The 25,373-nt window shown below is 40.1% G+C and overlaps 1 protein-coding gene across 1 annotated transcript; it reads left to right on the top strand.

Moving 5' to 3' along the window:
- Positions 1 to 893: 893 nt before the first annotated feature.
- Positions 894 to 1,984, top strand: LOC135698165 (DBF4-type zinc finger-containing protein 2 homolog). The gene is made up of 3 exons (XM_065218058.1): positions 894 to 1,139; positions 1,220 to 1,786; positions 1,904 to 1,984. Exons 1-2 carry the CDS (start codon positions 993 to 995, stop codon positions 1,751 to 1,753), a joined length of 681 nt encoding a protein of 226 aa, XP_065074130.1. The 5' UTR covers positions 894 to 992; the 3' UTR covers positions 1,754 to 1,786; positions 1,904 to 1,984.
- The last annotated feature ends 23,389 nt before the right edge of the window (positions 1,985 to 25,373 follow it).

The following is a 25,373-nucleotide window of genomic DNA, read 5'->3' as shown; positions in this document are numbered from 1 at the left end:
CCTATTTGTCGAGATTCTTGATCTTCCCTATCCTGCCTTTGATTTCGATAGTCTTCTTGATCGGGTGCTATGTATTGTCCAACCTCTGCAGTCTGACCACAAGCGCCGACCACATTCGCCAATTCATTCACAGTGTCTTTTCCATCCGACACGGAAGCGCTCTCTTTCATACAGTTCACTGAACATCTCGGCGGCGGGCAACACCGTCCGGAGTGGTCTTCCACATCGCCGCTACAGGTTTTCCGTACCATCGTCAGAAGATCTTTCTCGTTCAAGGCACTGGGCTGGGTAAGATGCATACACTGAATGCCCACCTCAAAGTCGTAGTACGTGTAATGGTGGTAGGAATAGTATTCCGGGTTCTTGTATTCTCCCATTTTGGCACATTCATCAGCCCTTGGGATGGGTCCCAAACCCTGCAATGTGGAAGAGCACCGTAATAAAAACGGCACATTTTTTTCAAATAACGCAAAATAACCTTCTCTTCTGCATGTTCCCGGAAAACATATTGCTTCATCTTCCCCAGATCTTCGTAGGTCTTGAAGTTGTCAATTTTGGGTTGATTGCGTACAGCTGGTTTGCTTGCAAAAAGGTTCTGAAAGTTCAAAATAAGTGTTAAAATTGATGCCTCTCAAACAATGTCGTCGGAACACACTTGATACACAAAAACTTGAGGCCCAGAACAAAGTCCCCTCCAAATTTGAAGTCGCCCGATCATTTTTGGCATTTGAATGTATATGCAGCGTAAACAAACATACTTTTACCGAAAAGGCTGCCATGATTTTCTCCAATCTCAGCTACCAGTGAAAAAATACTTAACAACGGAAAAAACTTTTGGCTTTCACTTCATTCGTTGTCCAGATCCAGTCGAAAGCAGTCGCAAAATTCTTGTACTTGAAAAAATCTTTAGGAGCAGAGTCCGTTGAAGCCAGCAGGAACAGTTTGAAGAATTTTCAAGCCCTGAAGAGTGAAAGAAATCTATTTCATACAAAATGTGCGATCCATGCTGTGATGCTGTGTGCAGTCCTTGCGGTCCATGTGATCCCTGTGGTCCTTGCAGCCCATGCGGTCCCTGTGGCCCTTGCGGTCCATGCGGTCCCTGTGGCCCTTGCGGTCCATGTGGTCCCTGTGGACCTTGTGTAAGTATTTCGCTTTTGCCAACATTCTACTTGCTCGCTGTTGCATGTGAAGACTGTACTAACCCCCTCCCAAAAAAAAGGCACCCTGTGGCCCATGTGATCCTTGCTGCGAACCACGTAGCTTCAGCGCTGGCCAGTTGGCATGCATGCCGCAATGTCCATCGGGTTGTCCACCACCCACTTGTGGTCCGCGATTCGTAACCGTTCAACAACCTCCTCGGCTGGTTTCACAGAAAAAGGTTATCAACTGTACCCGAACCGTGATCGACAAGCACGTCTTGCCGCAGACCAAGGCCATCGTGGAACCGAAGCTCATCTATCAACCGAAGACCATCATTGAGCCGTGTGTAATTTTCAAGAAACGCGTTGTTCCAGAACCTAAGGTAATCTACTACCGCCGCACGGTACCGGATCCCAAAGTCGTTTGCACCCAACGAATGATCGTCGAACCAAAGGAATACTGCACTACAATGGTATGCCAACCAAAGCCGCAGATCGTTCCAATTCCTGCAGCCAAAGAGTACTGCTGCGTTTCAACAGGAACTACATTCTTCAACAATCCTTGCTGCCCGCCGACGCCAGGTCCGATTTGTCCACCCAAAAAGTATTGCTGAACGACATGCAACAGCGACAAGTGCAGGTACATTGTGGTCTTGCATTCTATAAATAAGCCTTACCAAACAATATTTTCTCCTTAATTTCAGGTATCATGTGAGTAACAGCAATATCAAAAAGTCGAGTAGAGTTTCATTGTTCCATTACAGATCCCTTGAAACGAGTTCATTCAGCAGTTCGAAATCACACTCCCAAACCGAAGATCGCCAAGACCAACTGGTACTGCACCCCTTCAAATCGCTACTGTAAATCAGTTTGGCACGCTCCTCAGCCCTGTTGCTATAAAGCACCTTGTCGAGCACACTGCTACAATGTGGATCGATTCTATAATCGTAAGTTGTTCGAATATAATTTTTAAACAATCTGAAGTACCTAATTCGCTCTCTTTTCTCCTTGGTTTTATTTTTCAGACTGTAAACGACCGATGAAAAGTCCCCTCTTGAGTACATACTGCTGTGGACCCTGCTGACTTTAACTAAACTATTCGGCTTCAAACTCTGTTCTGAAAGGCAATAAATTTTTCGTTTCGCGTATAAAAAATATGTTCTTATTCGATCCATTTACAAGCACCTAATAATAATCCCCCGAAGAGCGCAATACGTAACAAGCGCTTCCCACCGCTTTTATTCGGATGTTTTCTAATCAGTCCACCCTTTGGTATGTGATAAATGTCAACCTATGGTTAATGACTAGTAAACGCTCAGATTGATTGAATAGAAAACATCCGAATAAAAGCGGTGGGAGTTTTACCAGAAAAGTAATAGCAATAGCTAGTTCTAGCATGGAGAAGCTTTTAATAAAAAAATCCTGGATTGAAAACCACGAGTAACCACCATGACAGGCCTGGATTAGATTAATCGTAAATAAGTCTTCCACAGTGATTCACCTTAATATTGCTCATTTGAGTAGATCCTCTCTAGACTGAACAAGTGAAGTTGTCATAAATTAGAATTAGTGTTCGATAAAATATAGAAACCAAAAATCATGTGTTACCAAAAGCGGCTCTGTACTGTATTTTTCATTCGGATAGCCTAAACAGTAACTATGGATCGTAAACATAAAGTAGTGTTGTATCATTTTACTTTGTGGAAACTAGAGACGATTAAAACCCTTAAAAGTAAACGCAACTCTACAAAAATACAGATTGTATGGGAAGCTCTCCGTTATTGATTTCCATCGTTATTCATCCCTACGGGTAAAACCTATATCTTCATTTGCTTATGATTTTCGATAAGTTATATCTTCACCGCCGCTTCTCAGCTGCTCATTCAATGCAAGGCCCCACGATACATGTACATCATAAGTCCCGGCTGCTGTAGCACATTTCATCGTAACAATAAGCAAAAATTCAAAAAGTCTGGCGCCTCCACCCGGTAGATTTATGTATCGCTATCCGCGGGCGATAATCTTTTACAGCCTTTTCGCCATAAATTGTATTCCATGTGCTTTTGTTCCATATGCAATGGCAGCGATAAAAAAGCATAAAACAATCGTCTTGGCCCAGCGACAGGGGGATGCAAGCGCGAAAACGGTTTATTAATTTATCACTTTTCTTGTGTGCTTCTCTCTGGATGAATTAATTTCGATATATGAGGAGGAAAAATGCACAAAGCTAACAGTTTCAGTCGTCCCCAGATAAGAGCAATGTCGAAGCTTTGAGAAACGTGCTATTTTGATAAGACAAAAAAAAATCCCAAACCATGTTCAACATGAACTACAAATTGATGCTGGAAAGAGCGAAAGAAAAGAAATAAAAATAAATTAATTGAATCTATTTAGCCTTACGAATGTATCGTATGCAAAATAGCCATCATAAATTTGCCAAAAACAAGATAAACATTTTACACACCATGCAGACACAGGAATTAACACTAATTTATACGTGGCGGAAATGAGCGAGAGGGCAGGCACTTTGAGAGTGAGTGAGTGAGCGAATAGCATGGCAAAGATGAGAAGAACCTTTTTTCGGGCCGCGAGTGGAGAATCGTCATTTGAATAATTATTTAAACAAGCCAATTTGTTTGCGCGATTTTGGTCACCAACGAGCACTCAAACACACGCGGCTCGACGCAGGCCGACACGCGGTCATGGTTTCGGGAATGCCTATATACATATGAACCGACTCGGGAGATGGTCGTTTCGGTCGGCAGTGGTGTGAAATGACAAATAATATTAATTAGGATTAAGGAACGTGGCTATTTGGAAATTTATCACCCGTACTTATCATTAAAACGACTCATTTGCATGATTCTCACGTCGGGCGGCCTGTCACGGTGTCGTTGGAGGAGAATGACGTTCAGTGGACAACTGGAGTGCTGTCCGACATCATTCGTCAATACATGTACAGCTATAGAGATGAGTTTCCGAATTCGTTCACGTGGGCAAATTTACATCAAGTTCTAGGTGATAGAGACTGGATAGAGTAGGAGTTTTATTTGAGAGATGATTTTAAATATTTCAGAAGTTCTCAAAGCGTCAGACGTCCATCACAACAAAAAAGTGTTTCACGATGGATTCAGGCTACGTTTGTGAAAGTCAATTGAACTAAATAATAAGTGAATAACCAATATGGGGAATGACAGTTGTCCTCCTGCTGCTGAAAAGATGTTCCAAAGTCAGATCCATAACGATCGCATATTTAAAATTAAACTTGTTGAAAATTCTAATATATAAATTCAAGACCAACAATTGAAATGGCCTTAAATCCATTTTGTAAACAAACCTTGTAAGGCCATTTTCTCGCGAACCGTGTTTTCTGCAGATATTTTGGATGCAACTCTAGAGATTTTAAGATATAGGATGAAGCATGTCGAATGGGGGAGGGGGTGATTTTTCATCATTATAGTGTGACATGGATGCGCCCTTATATTTCATGTAAAAACAAAATCCATTGACTTCCCAACCTCCGGGAATATGAATATTGTACCTTCCATATGGGTTTTGAGTGGTCCACCTTAGTGAAATGATCTTAACTGAAACTCATTTTAGGGAAACATGTTGAGTTTGTTTCCAAAGCAGCGTTATTTCATTACTAGCAATGGAAGAATGAACCGTTGAAAAAATCACTAAAACCAAACACTGGAGCAACTGATGTCAAAACTAATGCTGGAACTAGAAGTTTAAAATTTATATTTGAGATTATTGTTATGCAAATTCATATTTTTTTTAGTTTTGCTTGCTTTTTTTAGATCAGAAACCGTATTGAAGTAAAAGTTTTTAGTGTCGAAATTTGAAGTGAAACGTTAACGACAGATCTACGGTATTATTAAAACTGAGACCCGTTTTGCTGCTGATCCTTGTGGTGAAAAGCTTGATGATTGAGATGTTTCTGGATGAATCAAGAGTCCGCTTCTGCGACGTTTTCGATATTCATTCGTGATTCTTCAGTGATGATATTTGCTCCTTTTTTGCGTCGTTTTGCCGTATAATCACTGCATATCCTATATTGTTCGAAAAGATGTTATTTCGTCGTAAACAAAGATCCGATTCATTGACCCGTTGAAAGCTTCACACACAGCAGACGCTATCAGGACTCCAGGAGCTCGCTTCTTCTCGAAGAAAGCCTCGTTGATGTTTTCGTTAACGAAACGTACGATGATTAGCGCAAATTCCAACAAGGAATAAGCCTGGCGTTCCCGATAACATCAGCACCGAACGAACTACAACGGTTTTCATAACATTACATACCAGCTCCTTGCTATTTTCATGTGCTATCGCAGGAACCCCCAGCATAACTGCATTTTTTGCCAGCATTAAGCGATTCACTCTATCGAGGACAAGTTCAAGGCCGTATACAGTGGTTACAAGTTGATGGTTCCTGTTCGGATACTCCTGTAGCTCTTTCCACAACTTTGAATTGTCCCTTTTCAAACCGCGTAGCTCCTTTTTAAACATGTTGAAACCAGCCTGTAAGGTGTCAAACTGATTTCCGAAAAAAACCTGGAACTCCTCAATATGCGAAACTTTTTGTCAGTGCGAACCTCAACCTGAGCTAGGTGTCAAAAACAAACGAGCAAACTGACGTTTGTCAGAAAACAAGCAGACCCTATCTTGATACCCGATTCAGGTGGGAACTGAATAATAAACGAATACGCTACAGGATTCTTCAAAATCAACTCGAGATTGCAACGACTCCTGCTTGATTTCATGAATCCACTGATTTAGCTACCGTAGCTCGGTAATAACATCGATATCATTGTTTGGTTTCGGTTCACATGGACGACTATGCACATCAATGCATTCCACAGAACAGAAGAACGGTTTTTTCCATGCCTTAGAAGACGCATTCCGGTAGATCCTCTTCCAACGAAAGTGGAAGCTTTTGTAGCAATAAACGCCCTCGATCATACGCGATAAGCATGTAAGTGCAGCTTTGGACATGTTCACCAAAGCGCTACCCGAGCAAAGTCGGTTAACAAAATGAAAGCAAATCGATATTAAAGATTGCAGTTCCTATCATAATGAAAACTCATTTTGATTTCAATTGTCACGACATTAGTCTGATATCATATTGTGCTTTCATTATGCAGTCAAGACATTTTAAATGAAAGCAACTTAACTTGAAGTTCTGCTGTTAACGTCTTGTTTAAGATTTAAGTTAAGCTTATCTGTCGTTGAACTAACGATTATTGTTTAATTGTTTTGTGTTAATTTTAGGTCATTCGCAACCAACCCGAGGTGACATTTGAGCTCAAGTCTTTCAGCGTGAGAAGCTTGGATGCTAACCATTTACACCAGGCCCGTATTCAGTCAAACATTATGAATGCAAAATCAGTAATCAAATTGATTTCATTGAAAGCAGGATTAGTTTTCCGTTTGATTCAACAGTGTAAAATTTTGCTCTCATTTTTGATGTGTTAACCGTTAAGTCAACCAAAATGAGATCAATTGGAAATGGAAAAATATTCAAAATAAGTTACATCATAACAGCAAATTCTGATTTCAATTTGATCTCTAACTTTGCTCACGAAGCACGAAGATGGACGGAAGGCCCTCGGAATCAGCGCCATTCAGCAGAAGAATTTGCCAATTTTCGAAAAATACGAGGGGGACGACTTGCATCTTGCACGACTTGCATCCGAAGAACTTCGAGAATAGGGCGTAATTGCTTTTGTAAACAAACATTTCAATAACCGATTTCTCGCGAATTAAAGCTCAATCTCGAAAACTAACAACACAAACAGGTAGAGGAATTACTCTTCTATCATTTGGTATAGTTTGTTTGCAAGATTGAGCTTTTATTCACGAGCAATCGGTGATTGACGTGTTTGTTTACAAAAGCAATTACGCCCAAATCTCAAAGTTCTCCGGAAATATGAATCCTCAGTAGACGTGTTTTTTTATCAAAGGCAAGTGTCACTCGAGCCATTCTAAATGTTCGTTAATGTATAAATTGCTGGTATCCCAACTAACAATTTTCACAACGTAAACGCTTTACTCATTTCATTTATTCAGCCTCAAGCTGTATTCAAACGTTATACGATATGAGGAAACCTTTACTCAACCTCTATACAAGCAAATCTGGCGAACTTAGTCAGCTAGTTATGGCTGTTGGGACGGTTGGAACAAGCTCTTATTGCATTTCCATTTACGCTTCTATACAGCTGTTATTCTGCTGTTTAGTTGTGTGTGAACTTGAAATGCGCTAGTTCAACCTTTTCCCGGTTATCCAATAATCACTACACAGCTTTCTCTTGAAGCCGGGTTAAATACTGTTTACGCTTTTTTATGAAGGTATTTATTGAATTTATTTTGCTCTGAATCAAATTAATCGAAATTAGATACAAATCATCACCAAATTATTTACGCTGCACCGGAACCTGGAATCAAACTCGAGATGACCTAATTGGCAAACATTGACACTACCAACTGTGCTACGCCAATACTTTGAACTTATGTAATCAAATCAACATTCCCATCTACAACAAAATCGCTGAGTAGAGGCTTTATAATAGTGCACATGAATCACTTTTCTCGACTAGTTATAAAAGAGCAGAGTAAAAGCTGTAAAACTGCACAGGTCTAAAAATAAACTTTTGGTGACTGTGAAAATGCTTCCGAAGTTGCTCTAACACAGTTTATAAGCTGAGTACAGGTTGTTTAGTTGTTGAAAAAGCACTTTTGATGTTTATGTTATTCAGCAAGAGTGGCTGGTTGCTTAGAAGCCATCAAATGAGTAATATATTCACTTTGTTAGCTTTGTTTTGCAGCTACAAGTTGAAAGTTGATTAGTGTGTGTATAGAAGTGACATTAGCGTTTATTGGCTGATGTTATTCAGTGCGATTGACAAATTGAATAATGGTTGGGAGAAAGTTGAGTAAACGCTCTCCAAAACTATTTTGCTAGCTTTTGCTTGTATCTGTATCTGCAGCTTCTTTTCAGCTACTTTACAGCACAACGCTGGAAAAGTTGGCTTACAAAGCTGAAAATGTTAGTTGGGATATTTATGAAAAAATCAGTGATTTTATTGAAGTTTGACTTACTTCAATAAAATCACTTTGAATAGTCAACCTTTGGTTACAAAGTTGATAGATAACACATTAAGCTTTGCTATGAAAGTTGTTACAGCAGTTTTCATTGTTTCATTCTCGAGATACAAATATTATAAGCCGTAAATTACCTTAAAAACATAAAATTAACTTGAAGCACCTCTAAATCATCACCGATTTTGCTGAAAATTTGTACAGAAGTTCAAATTAACATGACGAGCAGTAATCACGGTTGACCCGTTACATTCCGAACATTTCGTTTAAAATGAACAGGTCTAGTGATTGTGTATCATGTTTCGAATTTTATAAAAAAAGTTCAGTGTTATTGAAGTAATTTTGACCGTAAATGATGAAAATCACAAGGGGTGTACATCCACATCGGGTATTAATGTCCCACTTGACGTCAAAGAGTGGTGCATTGTATCACGAAACGATTCCAACGCTGGACCCGGTAAACAGTGGTGATTTTGATGTCCAGTTGTAAAGGGTGATACGGTCAAAATTTGGTCAATATCAACTTGACGTATTTCTTTCAATTTTGCATTTAAAAAACCTGAACACCCCTCATTTTGAAGGTGTGTGTGTGTAGAATGTTGCTCCTATTTTGATTTTGGAATTCACTCTTCAGTTGTCAAAATGCCGTCCAAGCAAGAAGAGCAGCGTATCAAAATTTTGCTCGCGCATCGCGAAAATCCGAGCTACTCGCACGCAAAGTTGGCAAAATCGCTAAAAGTTGCCAAATCAACCGTTACAAATGTAATTAAAGTGTTTGGGGAACGTTTGTCGACAGCCAGGAAGTCTGGATCGGGGGGAAATCGAAAACCGGAAGCCGCTGAGACGACAAAGAGAGTTGCCGGTAGTTTCAAGCGAAACCCTAACCTCTCTCTCCGAGATTTGTTTATTTGTTTATTTGTATTTCTCCATCTGACAAGGTTGTCTTAATGAAGTTGGACAGGGAAAAGCCAAATTGAGTCATGGTGAACTCAAATTGGCATAAAAACCCTGTTTCTTTTCTTAAATTAAGTACATAGAAACAGAAAACTAAACATTAACAATTACACAGTTCACAGCAAAAACAATGCAAAATACAATAATTACTACAGTGTAAATTAAAAACGTTAAAATGCGGTCAGTGTCATAAAAGTGTGTCAGCAACAGTGCAGCATCGTCATTGATTGTCAAGTCCTCGTGGAAGGGTCGAAAGCAACCGGAAACAAAAATGAAAACAGGTAGCACAATTCATACAGTCATCAGGGGATGGACAGTCACTCACCTGCTCATAATCAATCCATGCACATAACAGCTTTACAATCGATTACTTAGGCGGCGTTGAAAAGTAGCTGCAGAAGCTTCAAAGTCGAAAAGCTCAGATACATCATTGAAGCGAGAGGCCATGAACCGTATTGGGTCGTGTTGCCCGTATCGACTGTTGCGGGATGCCAAATGCAGGAAGTTACGCCGACGAAGGGGGCGTTCAGGTACATAAACGTTGATATCGGCAAGAATGGCAGGTGCATCCACCTCACTAGTTAATACTTTGGCGACAAAAACCGCTTGCATGTCAGACCTTCGTTTCTCCAGTGTTTCAATTCCTAACAGCATGCATCGATGTTCGTAGGGAGGTAGATTTAGATGTTCACGCCAAGGTAGATAACGAAGAGCTAGGCGCACAAATTTTCTTTGAACCGATTCTATACGGTCAACCCATATACTGCTGTACGGACACCAAACTATTACAGCAGATTCAAGGATCGAGCGAACCAAGGCGCAGTACAGTGATTTCAGACACAGAGGGTCACGGAATCCATCGGCAAGTTTAAAGATAAATCCAAGCTGCCTATTCGCTTTTGAAATCACATCAGCATAATGTGTCCGGAGGTTAAGTTCAGAGTCCAATATCACACCAAGGTCTCTAACCTGATTCAGCCGTTCTAGATCATGACCAGCAAGACGATAGTGGAAGATGATCGGATGACGTTTTCTGGAAAACGAAATAGTGTTGCATTTCGTTACACACAGTTCCAGTAAGTTCCGTTTGCTCCAATCCTCAAATGACTCCAACAAACTCTGCAGGTAGGCACAGTCCTCGATGCATGTGATTACCATGTAAATCTTAACATCATCGGCGTAGAAAACACGATTTCCAGATGGTAAAACAAACGATGCATCATTAATGAAAAGCGAAAACAATAGGGGGCCTAGGTTGCTCCCTTGTGGAACTCCGGATACAATCGGGAAGGCGGTTGAATGTGAGGAGCCTAATTTAACTTTCATAGACCGTCCTGACAGGTATGATTCGAACCAACGAACAAAGGCGACGGATACTCCAAATTTCTCGAGTTTTCGAAGCAGAATAGCATGGTTCACTCGGTCGAATGCAGCTTTGAAATCAGTGTATATAGCATCTACTTGCATGCCAGCGTCCATCGATCGAATGCACAATGAAGTGAATTGAGTGAGGTTCGTTGTCACAGATCTTTTTGGAAAATATCCATGCTGGGCACTAGAGATGTATATCTTGCTAGCTTCGAACAAGGCATCGTTCACGATTATCTCAAAGAGTTTGGAGCAAGCATTCAACGACGTTATCCCGCGGTAATTGGAAATATCACACTTGTCCCCCTTTTTGTGAATAGGAATCATGACCGAAGTCTTCCACGCGGATGGGAATGTCATTCGCTGTAATGAAATATTAAACAATTTCACTAGCGGCATCAATAAGACACTTGAGCAATTCTTAAGAATGCATGCAGGAATACCATCCGAACCGTATGACGCAGAATGTTTAAGTTTACGTATCGCTTTTTGTACGTGCTCCTCAGTGATTTGGAAAATTCCAAAGTCGAGCCTATCTGATGGTGTGTCATGGATGGCTGCATTTAGATGCGAGGACGAAATCGACATGTCCGAGAAGGCACTCTTGAAGTGATCAGCAAACAGCTCACACTTGTGGGCATCTGTGCTAGCAGAGCGGGCACCGAGATACATAGACGAAGGTAACCCATTTTCCTTACGCTTCGACCGAACAAATGACCAGAAACGTTTGGGATGCAGGCGTAGATTTCTCTGCGTACGGTCTATATAACGAGCATACATTTCGCGGTTAAAGCTAGTGTATTTATTGCTGGCCAGAACAAAACGACGTTTCAGGTGTTGTGATCGATTACGTTTGAATTTCCGAAGAGCAGTACGTCGACGGCGCTTCAATCTACGAAGCCGATTGTTTGTCCATGGAGGTTTCAGAGTAGGACGCTGAAGTGGCACGTGAGCTTCGATAACACGACGTATCTCAGAGTTGAACGACTCAACGATGTCATCCAGATCTCGTTCGTCATCCAAAAATTGCCAATCAATCACAGAAAATGCTTCACTCATCAAGTCATAGTTGACACGGCGGAAATCAAATTGCGGGTTCTCGTGTGGCTGATCAAATCTCACTGGTGACGGCAAAGAAACGGCAACCTCAATAGCGGGATGTGCAGTGTCGAGTTCTACAAGAGATTCAACCGCTTCAGAAATGCTGCAGTTAGGTAGTGCTGTATCGTTCACCAGTACTAAGTCAAGAGTACGAGAACTGGCATTTTTCACAGAGTTGATTTGCGTCAGACCATTGAAACAAAAGGCATCATATAGAGCACCATCCGAAGTTGAAAAACGGGATATACTGGAATCTATATGAAGTCCGCCATCCTCTGAAGCAGTCCAATGCATGTTGGGGTGATTGTAGTCACCGAACTGAAGCGCAAAATCATGAGGTTTCAAGCATGATATTACTGAACTAACAGAATCGCTATGAAGCTGAATGAGGGACAGATCATCTCTACGCATGCCGCAAATAAGCTGGGTGTATCGTCTACAACCGTGCATCGAGCCAAAAAACGAGCCGGACTATCGACTTACAAGAAGGTAGTGACTCCAAATCGCGATGATAAACAAAATACAACGGCCAAAGCGCGATCCCGGAGGCTGTACACGACGATGCTGACGAAGTTTGACTGCGTGGTAATGGACGACGAAACCTACGTCAAAGCCGACTACAAGCAGCTTCCGGGACAGGAGTTTTATACGGCAAAAGGAAGGGGAAAGGTAGCAGATGTTTTCAAGCACATGAAACTGTTAAAGTTCGCAAAGAAATATCTGGTTTGGCAAGCCATCTGTACCTGTGGCTTGAAAAGCAGCATTTTCATAGCTTCCGGGACTGTCAACCAAGAAATTTACGTGAAAGAGTGTTTGAATAAACGTCTGCTGCCTTTCCTGAAGAAACACGGTTGTTCCGTACTGTTTTGGCCGGATTTGGCATCTTGCCATTACGGTAAAAAGACCATGGAGTGGTACGCCGCCAACAACGTTCAGGTGGTTCCCAAGGACAAGAACCCTCCCAACACGCCAGAGCTCCACCCAATTGAGAAATACTGGGCTATTGTCAAGCGGAACCTAAAGAAGACCAAAAAAACTGCTAAGGGCGAGCAGCAGTTCAAGGCAAACTGGCTTTCTGCGGCGAAGAAGGTGGACAAGGTGGCTGTACAAAATCTGATGGCAGGGGTCAAGCGTAAGGCCCGGCAATTCGGATTTGGAAATGCGGAAGCCTAACTGAATATTTTTCCTGAATTTTATACTAATTGAACTTGAAAAAGAAATTTAATTTGATTTTTTAAATAAACGATTTCACCGATTTACATGCGTTTTCCCTTGACCAAATTTTGACCGTATCACCCTTTAGTTCCGTTCGAGTACATGGTATGTTTTTTTTTTTAAATATGAACTCCATTGACGAAGTACTTTATTAAGCAATATTCTATTTTATCGAATTTTCGGTAAATGTTATGCTAAAATACCCATTTTTTTTATTCCATATACTGGGTATATTACGTTTACGGGTCATGAGGTCCCAACTACATTTTAATTACACACCCCTTTAAATGTGAGGGATTGTAATCGCGTGTTCCTACAACAATGTTTCCTATATGACCAGTTTTACACGTTAATCGCTGTAATCAAATGCCTATATATCTATATTAATTAAACTCGTCATAAATTATTGCACGACATCAACGAGAAAGTCACTGAAACTATTTCGCCTGTTGATAATCGTTTCATTTACATTTCACTCGAAGGCGATTTCTATCTTTCCAGGATCTTTTAAAAACTATTGACAGTAGTACTACAATCTCTATAGTGCCATTTGTTTATCCGTCATCACCGAAGGCGCTTGTAGTACATGCATGTCCAAGCAAAAGGCGCATTTATGGCGATCGCAAGTACTCTACGGACATCGTTTGCCGACCCGTCTAGCAAAAATGATATTCGCACACGCACGCGGAATGCATTACCGTTCATTAATAAATATGTTAATTAATAGATAAACAATAAACTACCGCTCACGACACCACCTGCGTTTGCTCAGTAATTTCGCGTGCACCGTTCCGTTTGCTGATTGACGGCCTAAGAGGGAGGCGGCATTGCAGAATATCTTAATCAACTGCAATCAACAAATGGTCGCCACGTGGTCGCGGAAATTTTCAAACCCAACTTAAACATAGAATTTCCAAAATTTTGCCTATATGGACAATTTTTGGCCCGGGAGCAATATAGCAGATGTTTTTCTTTTATCAAACAGCCTATTTGCTGTTTTGATTCGCTTGCCCACTTTGCAGTACTCTCATAAATCACTTCAAAAGATGCTACTGTGTTCAAGAGCTGCCTGGTTTCGAGTGTGCGATAGCGACGGTCAATGGTGGTGGAAGGGAAACCCAGGCCTGTTCGGAGCCATATAATCAACGATCACGATGATGATCTTTGGAGCGCGGCAGGCGGGAGATGAGAAACCAATTTGAAGATTATTGAAAGACACGAGTGTTAATAGCTGGTAATGGAGTGCTATCAGTGGATGTAATAATTACGTTATCTTGGCAGGGTATTTGCAGAGCGACGTATCGGCAAGCTTTATTGTCACCCGATGTACTCAGTGCGAGGGGACAATAGTGCTCTTAACACGGCTTTGCTGGTACTTCAAGTCCGCTTTACAGGTCAGTCGAGAGGATCTTAGTGGAGGGTTTTCAAAGATGGAAGGTTCACGTAGTTCAGAGCTGAAATGGTCTGTTGAACGATTTATTGCTAGGTCAACTTCTTTGGATTTGCAGTGTAAATAGTATTGTTGACTATTTTCGCCACACTTGATCTTTTGTTCATCAATTAGGTTTGCCGAAACATCCACGTGGAACATGCTTCGTCTTTACAATTGAACATAATAACACCGAAGAAAGACCGCGAGCTATAATAATCGAACGCAAGTGAGACGGTGGATCTCCATGGAGCTTAAATTTATGGTTCCATATATTCTTGTCCAACAATCGATGTCGACGTGTTTGCATCGGCGCTATCATTATAGATTGTTATTATTTCTGGCGGATTTATTGCAATCTTTTTGCACTTTGCCTCATTGATCTTCGCTTTATTGAATGCAGGCATTGAGAACATTAGCACGAGGAAATTTTTGTCAATTTTCGATTTTTTTTTCCTTTTAGAAGAGTAAATAGTATGGTGATTTTTTTTTTTATTTTATAAATTGTTCCAGAAAATTGGTACATTCAATTAAAGTTATTCCAAATTTCAACTCCCCTACCTTTCTAGAAATTTCTAAAAGCTCAATTTCAACGTTAACTTACAATTTTTCTTACCCTACTGGAGCCACAATTTAGCAAGAAAACATCCGCTCATTTGCAACACAGGCGGCACACGCAAGTGCACGCGTGTACCATCCACGATTCTTGATTCCGTCGTCGGTCGGCATTTTGCTCCCCCTTTCGTATCGACTGGCCATTATGCTCCACGCGCGCTCACGTTCTATGTCAGTTACAGGCAAATATTATCTCATCGCCCTTCTTCACATCATCTACCCTCCTCCCCCCCTCCCATTGCACTCATTGTTTGATTTTTCTTTTGGGTGATCTTGCATCATAAGGCAAGCCAGATCATTCATCGACGAGCAAAAGGGCGTTTTTATTGCCGCATAGACTGCGAATACTCTCAAACGGGATAACCGATAACGATCACCCCCGATACAGACAAAGTAGAGGGAAAGAGAAAACGGGAAAACAGAAACAATAACGACCAGCATCTTTAATTATTTATTCTTCGATATAATATTTTCCCAAAGGGTCCCCCTGTGCGGTTGTACGATGCGATCGGAAGAGTTATCGACTGGAAGGTTCCAGGTCCTCCCTGGTGCAGTTTATCGATGTTGATAAACTTGTAAAATATCGACAAGAGGGAGGAAAGATTAAGAGATTCTTTGAGATTTTCTTTCACCTCATGCGTACTTATTTATGCTGTTTTCTCCCCTGGTGGAGGCACATTTATGCGCTCGGCAAGTGACTTTGCGGCCGACACGGCCAAAGCCAAAGGATGTGTCGGAGTTATTTGTTATAGGAAATTATTGCCGAAACACAAATAAATGCAGCATAACTACATAACAGAGGAAGAATTATGCGAACAAACAATTTGTATTTAAGGCTTTATTATGGCCTGAGGCAGGTTGACGGCTGAGTGTGTTTCGTAGAGAGCAGTTCTTATAAGGAAAGTATAACATCTTTAATCGAGTTGCAAATGAGTTGTCTGAATCCCAGCTCTTGGTCGTTGATCTTCTATGTGAGGCCTGCCCAACGTACGGCTCGTGGCCTCATTTTGTGCGGCTCGCGACGAGCTTCGGAAAAGTTTGTTCTATTCTCGTTCATCTTTGTCAGACGAAAACTTAAATTCATGTTTGTGGATTTTGGAAAAGTCCATTTTGCCGAAAAATTTGGTAAGAAGGCCGTGGTTTGGCAAGCGATATGTGAGTGTGGCAAGTTGCCAAAGCCATTTGTGACGAAGGAGGCCCGGCTAATCGAAACTACGGAAACACTTCAAGGAAGCGAATTCAATTGAAGAATTTGAAAAAGGCTGGACAAAAGTGGTAAAAATTATTGGCAAGGAATCTGTGATGAAGCTCATGGACAATCCTTGATCCTTGGCATACGGTTAAAGGAACTGTGGATTATTTCCATCCAGTTGAAAGAGAATACTATGGAGAACATTTATTTGAAATAAAAAATTGAGTTCATTAACATAACGTTGTTTTATTCAGAAAATAAACTGTGCCTATACTTTCTGAGACACCCTTTATTCAGACAACTATAATTCAAGGTTGCAAATACTCATTTCAGCTAAAATAATGTTTTTCTGAATAATAAAACCAAAAGATGGTATGATGGCATGTTTTACTTGTAACTTACAAGAAGAGGTTACAAAGTATGCGTTTGAAACATCAAACCTGTAAATTTTGCTTTCAATCAGTGATTTACTGATCGCTGAGTGAATGAGTGAGTGTGTGAAAAATTGCTGATTGTGACTCTCATGAAGTGAAATAAGCAGGTTTAATATGCCAAACACATTCTTTGCAACCTCTTCTTGTATCATACATATTCAAAATATGATCATGGCATCTAATTATTTCATAATTAAAAAAAAAAAAAAAAAAACATTGTTTTAGCTGAAATGAGTATTTGCAACCTTGCTAAAATTTGTATGAAAAATGAGCTACAAGAGTTTTTTTTAACTTTACATTTTTACCTGTTATTATACGGATGAATCGAGTTGCAACGAATAACCCATATAATACCAGGTAAAAATTTCAAATACAAAAAAAACCACCTGTAGCTCATTTTTCATCTAAAATTTATAAAATGTTGAATAAAATATGTTCAAGTTGTTTCTGGTTACTAGGCTGGATTTTACTGGTGGTTACCTGGGTTAAACAAGGTAAAAAAAACGACCAAATTCCTTTCTTTTTTTCCTTGATTTATTTTCTGTAAAATGCTTGTTTTTAGGTTAGCACCAGACCGAATTTGGACTTGTGATCGGAATACGAACCCTGGGAGTCACAGAGTAATCATATGGAAGATCCGGAACAATCGTAAAAATGTCAATTCTTGATACTCATCATAGAGCCCAGCGGTTTTTTGGAAAATGCTTGTAGATGCGTTATCACACAAAATTTGGACCGGAATATAGACCCTGGGAACCACAGAGTGGTCTTCTGGAAGATCCAAGACAACCATAATTCTTGATACTCATTCTAGAGCGCTACAGCTTTTTTTTTTGGAAAATGCCTGTAGATGTGCTACCGAGCCAAATTTGAACTTGAGATCGGAATTTAGACCCTGGGAACCACAGAGTGGTCGTCTGGAAGATCCGGAACATTTGTAAAAGTGTACAATTCATAATACTAATACTAGAGCCCTGTGATTTTTTGTAAAATGCTTGTAGAAGTATTATCAGACCAAATTTGGACTTGTGACTGGAATATGGACTTTGGGGCCACAGAGTGGTCCTTTTGAAGATCCGGAACAACTGTAGTGTTAATTCATAACACTCATCCTAGAACACATCATTTTTTTTTTTTTTTTTTTTGAAAATTTTTGCAGGTGAGTTATCAGACCAGGGGCCACAGAGTGGGCCAAAGGAATATCCGGAACAACCGTAAAATGGTTAATTCTTAATACTCATCCTAGATCACCGTATTTTTTTCAGTTTAGCTTACAGTTTGGATATACAAATGATGTTGTCATTGTGACCTTAGTATATAAACCCAGGATAATTCTCCGAAAGATCCGAAAAATCCGTAAAAGTGGCGGAATCTCAAAACTGAGCGTGAAACTGCTTGGTTTTTGTTGGAAAACACTTGTAGATATGTTATAAGACCAAATTTGGACTGAGACCGGAATATGAACAATGTAGTCCAATGAAAGATCCGAAACAACCGTAAAATTGTTCAATTATTAATCCTGATCCTCGATAGAAACAAACCAAACATAATCGTATTACCATTTTTGTTTGAATGGTTTCATAAAGATTTAAGTAAGAATGATTCCCTAGTGTTTTTTAGTTTGTTTGTTTTTTTTATTAAAGTCGCCTTGGGTTATTCGTGACTTGTCCGGGGGTGAGATTTGAACTCGTGTCTTTGGCGTGATAACCACTACGCCAGGGTCGCCCCTAGAGTTTTTTATGTGTAAAAAGCACGAGAATCTCAAACGTAAGATTTGTTTACACAGTTGCTCTTCAGTTTATTCTACTCATGAAGATTCAATTAATGAAATTTGAGAATTTTCCTCCGATCACTGCGCAAATATAAGGTACACGCAAACCAAAAATTTATTCCAATGAATGTTAGTTCCATATCCTATCAACCTCTGTTTATGAACATCGCATCGAATGTTAGAAGTTGACCTTGCAGACGATGCAATGATTTTTAATCTTTTTTTATTCCGTGTTTTGTATATGTTTTCACCTACACAAGCAACATATAAGAACAACGCATACACTTGCCTCGATTCTCTCCAGCAGACAAAGCAAACGAAGTCGAGTATGAGAGGAAATGAGCGCTTCTTGTTTGTTTTTAGCGTTTCCATATCCCGAAGCATTGGCGTTGGCGAGAGTTCTGTAACTCTTTACTCCTATGGAGAAATCTCATATGTAACTGTCAGTCTATGTGTGAAACATGGCGGACTTTTTCTTATTCTCTCACTCCAACACAAAACCCCATAAGGAACTGTCAAAATGTGTGTGAAGAAACGTCACTTCGGGACTGGTGTCAAGGCGAATGGAAAGAGCAGTAGAGAAAGCACAGGTTTGATAATCGCAACGTTTCGTGGTTCGAGCCCTCAATCGGAAACCTTTTTTTCGACATGATTAATTCCACTCACTAATACACTCCACATTTTTCTTTCTACATTTTCTTGCTTTGGACCGCAGCTCGGTATATCGCATCCTCCGTTCATGTGGTCTCCACTAACATCCTCCGACGAGGAATCCCACATCAGCGAATCTTACATGGGTGTATGTCAGCTTTATTTTCGAACTGGAATCATAAAAAAATATATCGTTTAATAAGTGGTGTAAAACTTAATACTGAGTAGTTTGAACTTGACGTTGGCTGTTTACATGCGAGTGAATGAAAACAACTGCAAGATTGCGCACGGAACTGCCGACATGGGTGGATGGAACTCAGTATTATGGAATATGCGTAAATTACGTAGCATTTGAGGAGGGAGGAGGGAGGGAGGGTTTCATGTCCTAATGTTTTGCCAACATTTTGTTATTAATTGAAATTTAGGTACTTTTTTTCCATGTTTCTATTTATTTCACGATCTAAGTGGAAGATGATGTATCATATTCTGTGACAAGATATGAAATAGGTATGGGAAAAAACATGACAAGATCAATTTTTGTCAATTTTGGGATGGGTGCAGCATCCCTACCTGTCCTTCAATTATAGTCGCTATATTTATAGTCTGGTGGATATAATCTAGGGAACCAACGTCAAATAACGGAACCATTAAGTCTATTATCTGGCGTAATTCATATGTTCTCCATATAATCTTCTTAGTTCAGGGCAGTACAGTAGGTTTTAATCTTACACAGCAAAAAAATAATTTTGATATCACGTCAAAGTGGATGCACTACAATCATGTCGAAAATATGGTGCTAAAAAGGACAAAATTATCATTAATACAATGCATGAACTGACATTACGCTGCTTTTACTGCATTTGTTTATTTATGTGGTCATAAAAATTACATGAAATTTTCGACATGATTGTAGTCCATCCACTTTGATGTGATATCAAAATTATTTTTTTGCTGTGTATTGCATGAATAGTTTTAGGAATATAGAGTAAGTTTCACTGCAATAGATAGCTTTAGCACACCGCATTATTCAACTGTACTATCGAAATTCAATTTTTGTTAATCTAAGCCTGCTGATTTAATTATCTATTGTTGCTTTACGTTACGTACAACTAAATACTTCCCTATCGCTTCGTCCATTGACGCCACTGACTTTAGATCGATCAAAGCGGTGATCGTTTGACTGATCGGCCACAGTTGAGCTGCGACGGGGGGTCTCGTCGTGACACACATAATTGAGCGAGACAGGTTCGAAAGGGTGTTGTGATCATCTGTAGTAGGAAAACTGAATAGGAGAATGAGATGATATGGATGGGTGATGATAAGCTACAAGGAAGGAAAATAGAGGAAATAAGGAACGGATGAAAAACTTGCTCAGAATTAAACCGGCGTTCATACCTACAAGACGTGAGTGGATATAAAGTACTCAAGTGAACCTTGAAGTGCCTCAAAGTGCAGTGAACCACCTTTTTCTGATCCTGTTCAGGGGTTTTTTTGTTTGTTCCACGTACAGATCTTCACGATCGGCACGTTTCGACCAAGTCAGTCTCGACAGTATGATCAAGCCACGGACCACCATCGCGGTCAAACAACATCGGCCTCAACACAAGCACCATTCGTGAGCACTCGCCATCGGCTAGCAAACACCACCGGTACGTACCAAAGCAGCATAAACTTATAGAACATACCCACAATAGCCCAATAAAGCCTCAAAATCTGCACCATAATTAAGTTAAAACAAATTCCTAGACCTTTTCCACCCACACCATCAATTCATTTCACCATCGCTATAGAAATCCCATGGGGCCTCCCTTAGCTCAGTCAGTAAAGGCGCAGCTACAAAGCAAGACCATGCTGGAGGTGGCTGGGTTCAATTCCCGGTCCGGTCTAGGAATTTTTCGGGTTGGAAAATTTCTCGACTTCCCTGGGCATAGAAGTATGACTGGACTTGCCACACAATTATACCAATGCAAAAATGGTACAGGCATCGAAAACTCTCAATTAATAACTGTGGAAGTGCATCTAGAACACTAAGTTGAGAGCACGCAATAAGCTAATATGCGATATGCAATAAGCTTGAAATGCGAAGAAGAAGAAGATCGAAATCCCACAGTTTCTGCACACTTTGTTCCACGTAGCCCCTCCGAATTACCCAGTGGCATGTTGGCCCTGTGACACAGTTCAAGGGTCTCATGAAACTGAGCTAGTTACCCGGGAATCTAGGTTGAGCCACTAGGGTGAGTATCATCTAGTCTCAATACATTGAAGTGGATCCGCTTTTGATTGATCGAAATTCGATCCGCCAGACTATAAGTATGGCGACTATACCATCAATGTGTTAAAGTGCCTATTATACAAACAAAGCTTCAATTTCGTTTGATAAAATAAATACTGGCCCAATGCTGCAACAATTCCAATATAATCTAGGTTTGAAAGAATTGCCAACAAAAATACATCTCTACACCCAACCGGGTTATGTAAGATTCGCTTACAATTATGTAGGATTCCTCATCGGAGGATGTTAGTGGAGACCGCATGAACGGAGGATGCGATATACCGAGCTGCGGTCCAAAGCAAGAAAATATAGAAAGAAAAATGTGGAGTGAGTGGAATTAATCATGTCGAAAAAAAGGTTTCCGATTGGTTCCTCGAACCGCGAAACGTTGCGATTATCAGAACTGTGCTTTCTCTACTGCTCTTTCCATGTTTATACGAAAAGGCTAAAAGCAAACAAGAAGCGCTCATTTCCTCTCATACTCGACTTCGTTTGCTTTGTCTGCTGGAGAGAATCGAGGCAAGTGTATGCGTTGTTCTACCATGTTATATTACATGTTACATAAAAATCAAGGCAAATGCTTGCTTGTGTAGGTGAAAACATAAACAAGACACGGAATAAAAAAAGATTAAAAATCATTGCATCGTCAGCAAGGTCAACTTCTAACATTCGCTGCGATGTTCATAAACAGAGGATGATAGGAAATGGAACTAACATTCATTGTAATAAATTTTTGGATTGCGTGTTTTTTTTTTTTTTTATTTCTTTATTATCGAGATTTTCAGCCGCAGGCTGGTTCATCTCCCTGTGTGTACGTTAAATTTCAAGAATTAATCACTCTCACGGTGTTCTATACATTGGGCCCATTAGTAGGTGGTAGGCTGTCATCAATTCATACTTCTATGTGAAGTAACAGTCGTTTCAAAAACACAGCTTCGCTCTTAGACCACTTTCACGGTTGTTCCTAATCGTCCAGAGGATCACTCTCCCTGTCCTCAGGTTTCATATTCCAGTCAATAGTCCGAGTTTGGTATAATAAAAGATCTTCAAACATTAAAAAAACAAGGCGCTCTAGGATGAGTATCCAGCATTGACCACTTTCACGGTTGTGCGTGACCTTTCAGAGGACCGCACTATAGATCACCGATTTTATAATCCGGTTAATAGCTCGAGTTTGGTCTTCTAACACATCAACAAGTTAAAAAAAAACGTGGCTCTCTGGGATCAAGAATTAACCACTTTTAAGGTTGTTCTAGACCTACCTTTGAACCACTCTGTGGCCATCAGGACCCATATTCCTGTCGCAATTCCAAATTTGGTCTGATAACACAGCTACAAGCTTTATACAAATTAAAAAGAAAAAAATCCGTACGTAAGCTAAGCATTTACGGTTGTTTGGGATCTTCCAGAGGGCCAGTCTGTGGCCCTCAGGGTCCGTATTCCGGTCACAAGTCCAAATTTGGTCTGATAACACAAACACAAGCATTTAAAAAAAAAGCGTGACGTTCTAGGATGAGTTTTAAGAAGTGACCACTTTTATGAATGTTCCGGATGTTCCAGTTTCCAAATCTGCACTACAGGAATCTTGAACTGAGTTATATGTAGCCGAATAAACAAGTTTCCCTAAAGCGAGTGTGGTGCTAACACCAAGTGGAGCAAGCAGCCCAGAACCGAGCGTAAAATTGTAATACAGGTCAAAATCGGAGGGACGAAAAAGTACCATCTACCCTTTTAGCGTGGAGACATACATGACCCCGAGTAAATTCTACAAAAACAACAAACCTATATTTCAAAGCCAAGCAAGATGCACCGACAGGTTGAGCGATTCATCTCCCCGCATCAAATGTGAACGCAATCAATGCAAATTACGATCGTTCACACAATCCCCAAGCTCCGACTTTATTGGCTACGATTTGCGATATATGGTGCGAATTGCGTCAATAAATTAGCACAGTTACCAGTAAGTTGGCACGTTCGAGAGAAAATTCTACATTTAACGCGGTTTAAATGTAGAGTAAAACGCTATAAAACATAAATAAATAAATCGATTAGATAAAGTCAATTTAAAAAGATTAATGTGCATTTGCATAGCAAATGAATGCCACTTTCCTCCTGGCTGGCAAACGTACGACTCTTTCCTGGTACGATCAATGTACTTGGGGTCTGGAAAAAAACAGACGACTCACAGGCGGTCATCATTTCACCGTCTGATTGTTGGTTCGTTTTATTCGCATCAGCATTCACGCGAGATGTCTACCGGGTCTGTTGTCACACACACACAATAGTATTTCAAGGCATCAAAATCGATGATAATAATGCATTTGCACCAAATTAGAAAATAAATAAACCAATGTTTGGAATGTGGGGTACGCTTAGCAATATCCTTCAACAATCAATGTCAACCAATGGCAATTATATCTTATCCATTTGTAAGATTGTTTCTATGTTCTCGTAGATAAACTTAGGAAAATTTCGACTTGATTACCGTCGATATTGAAACTAATCGTCTAAGTTATAAGCTCATAAAATTCTACGACAACCCGCCGGCATATTTACCTATTTATTATTATCGTAATTTATGGAGAGCAAATTGCGCAATACGAGGGCAAAATGTGGGGAGTCCGTAGCTAGAGGATAGCAGAAAAAAAAGTGCACCGGAGCACCGAAGTCCTCAACGAAAGCGAGATGGAACTTTTCCGCAAGTCTCCCGCTACCCACGCTACTGGGTAGTGCTTGCTAGGGCTCACACAGATTCAGCTTGACTCTTGCTCTTCTGTCAAATGGAACTCCGCCAAAGTGCGCTGAGTGTTCCGCCGCCGCCTTCGCCTTGCCACGCGGTTCGGGGAGGCGCTCTGCCCTGCGCCTAAGTTAAGTACCTGGTGGGTATAGGATGCATTCAAGCGAGCACCGGCAGAAATTGCTGATCGCAAGCGCGATCTATGTTTAACAAGAATTATATGTAATTCTATTCCAAGGACTGCCACTTTAGAATAGAAAACAAGTAAACGGGAAAGAGAAAACGAAGTTTTAAGAAGCTTTTCTAGACGAGCGCTGCTCATATTCATCATTGTTGTTCGAGCTTTGATCTGCTGTTCAGAGGGCTGTATGCATCGTTGCGATAGGGATGCCGCTCTTTAACACATTTCAGCCCGATGAATTACAATTTCTAAAAATCTTCTTATTCTGTGTTGTGTGTTTAAAGTTACATGTAAGCTTTCTGTAAATTTGAGTCTTTAGTTTCAGTTGTTTTTGGTATACGGTTCAATAAGAGGTTGAATAAATACTATGTGAAAATTTTAGAGACCCTCCCCTCCCCTTTACAATAACTCCACGATGCAACCATTATGAAAGCTTAGTGTCTTTAATAAAGTAGATCTTTAGTTCCTTAGCCTTTAAGTTATTTTTTTAAACGATCTACAAGGAGCCGTATTGTAATTTTGATAAAGATTTCTGATGGTTTTATTTTTCTGGAAATGGAAATGATATAAATTTTCCTTTCATATGGTTCACTTTGAAGAAACTACGTATTGTTTCCTATTGTGTACAACGCTGAATTTCTCCTAATTCCCCTTCTAGTTTTCAACTTTTTCTCGCTCTGTGAGAGCGAGTTCTCAACTACTACAACTCCTTCAACCCTAGGTTAAAACAGTAATTCAAATAATTCAAAATTTAGTTCTATATTTTACACATAAAAATTCAGCAACAACTTCAACAATATTTCGAAAGCACAAACTTATATACTTATATAATTAAATCAAGACAATCAATTTACTTAGGATCTCTAAAACTGAAAATTCGATTCCACTAATACAGTGCCAACATTTCAAAGGGGCGTAATTAATTTTGTAAACAATGGCTTTAGCCGTCGATTTCTCGCTAATAAAAGTTCATCTCTCCAAATTAACAATGCTAGCTGGTAAAGGTAACATTCCTCTATCTGTTGGTGTCATTAATTTTTATGATTGAGCTTTTATTCACGAGAAATCGAAGGCTAAAGCCATTGTTTACAAATGCAATTACGCCCCTTTGAAATGTTGACACTGAATAGTAGACAAAATCATTTTTCTTTCGCTTCTTAATTCTTCTCTTAGAACGTCTCATTGAAACCAGTGCAAAGTGGGTCAGGAATTCAAT

Source organism: Ochlerotatus camptorhynchus, unplaced genomic scaffold (genome assembly GCF_037179485.1).
Source record: "Ochlerotatus camptorhynchus isolate MF236.1 unplaced genomic scaffold, CSIRO-AGI_Acam_v1.1 ptg000083l, whole genome shotgun sequence".
Lineage (NCBI taxonomy): Eukaryota > Metazoa > Arthropoda > Insecta > Diptera > Culicidae > Ochlerotatus > Ochlerotatus camptorhynchus.
This window is presented reverse-complemented; position numbering and strand designations above follow the sequence as displayed.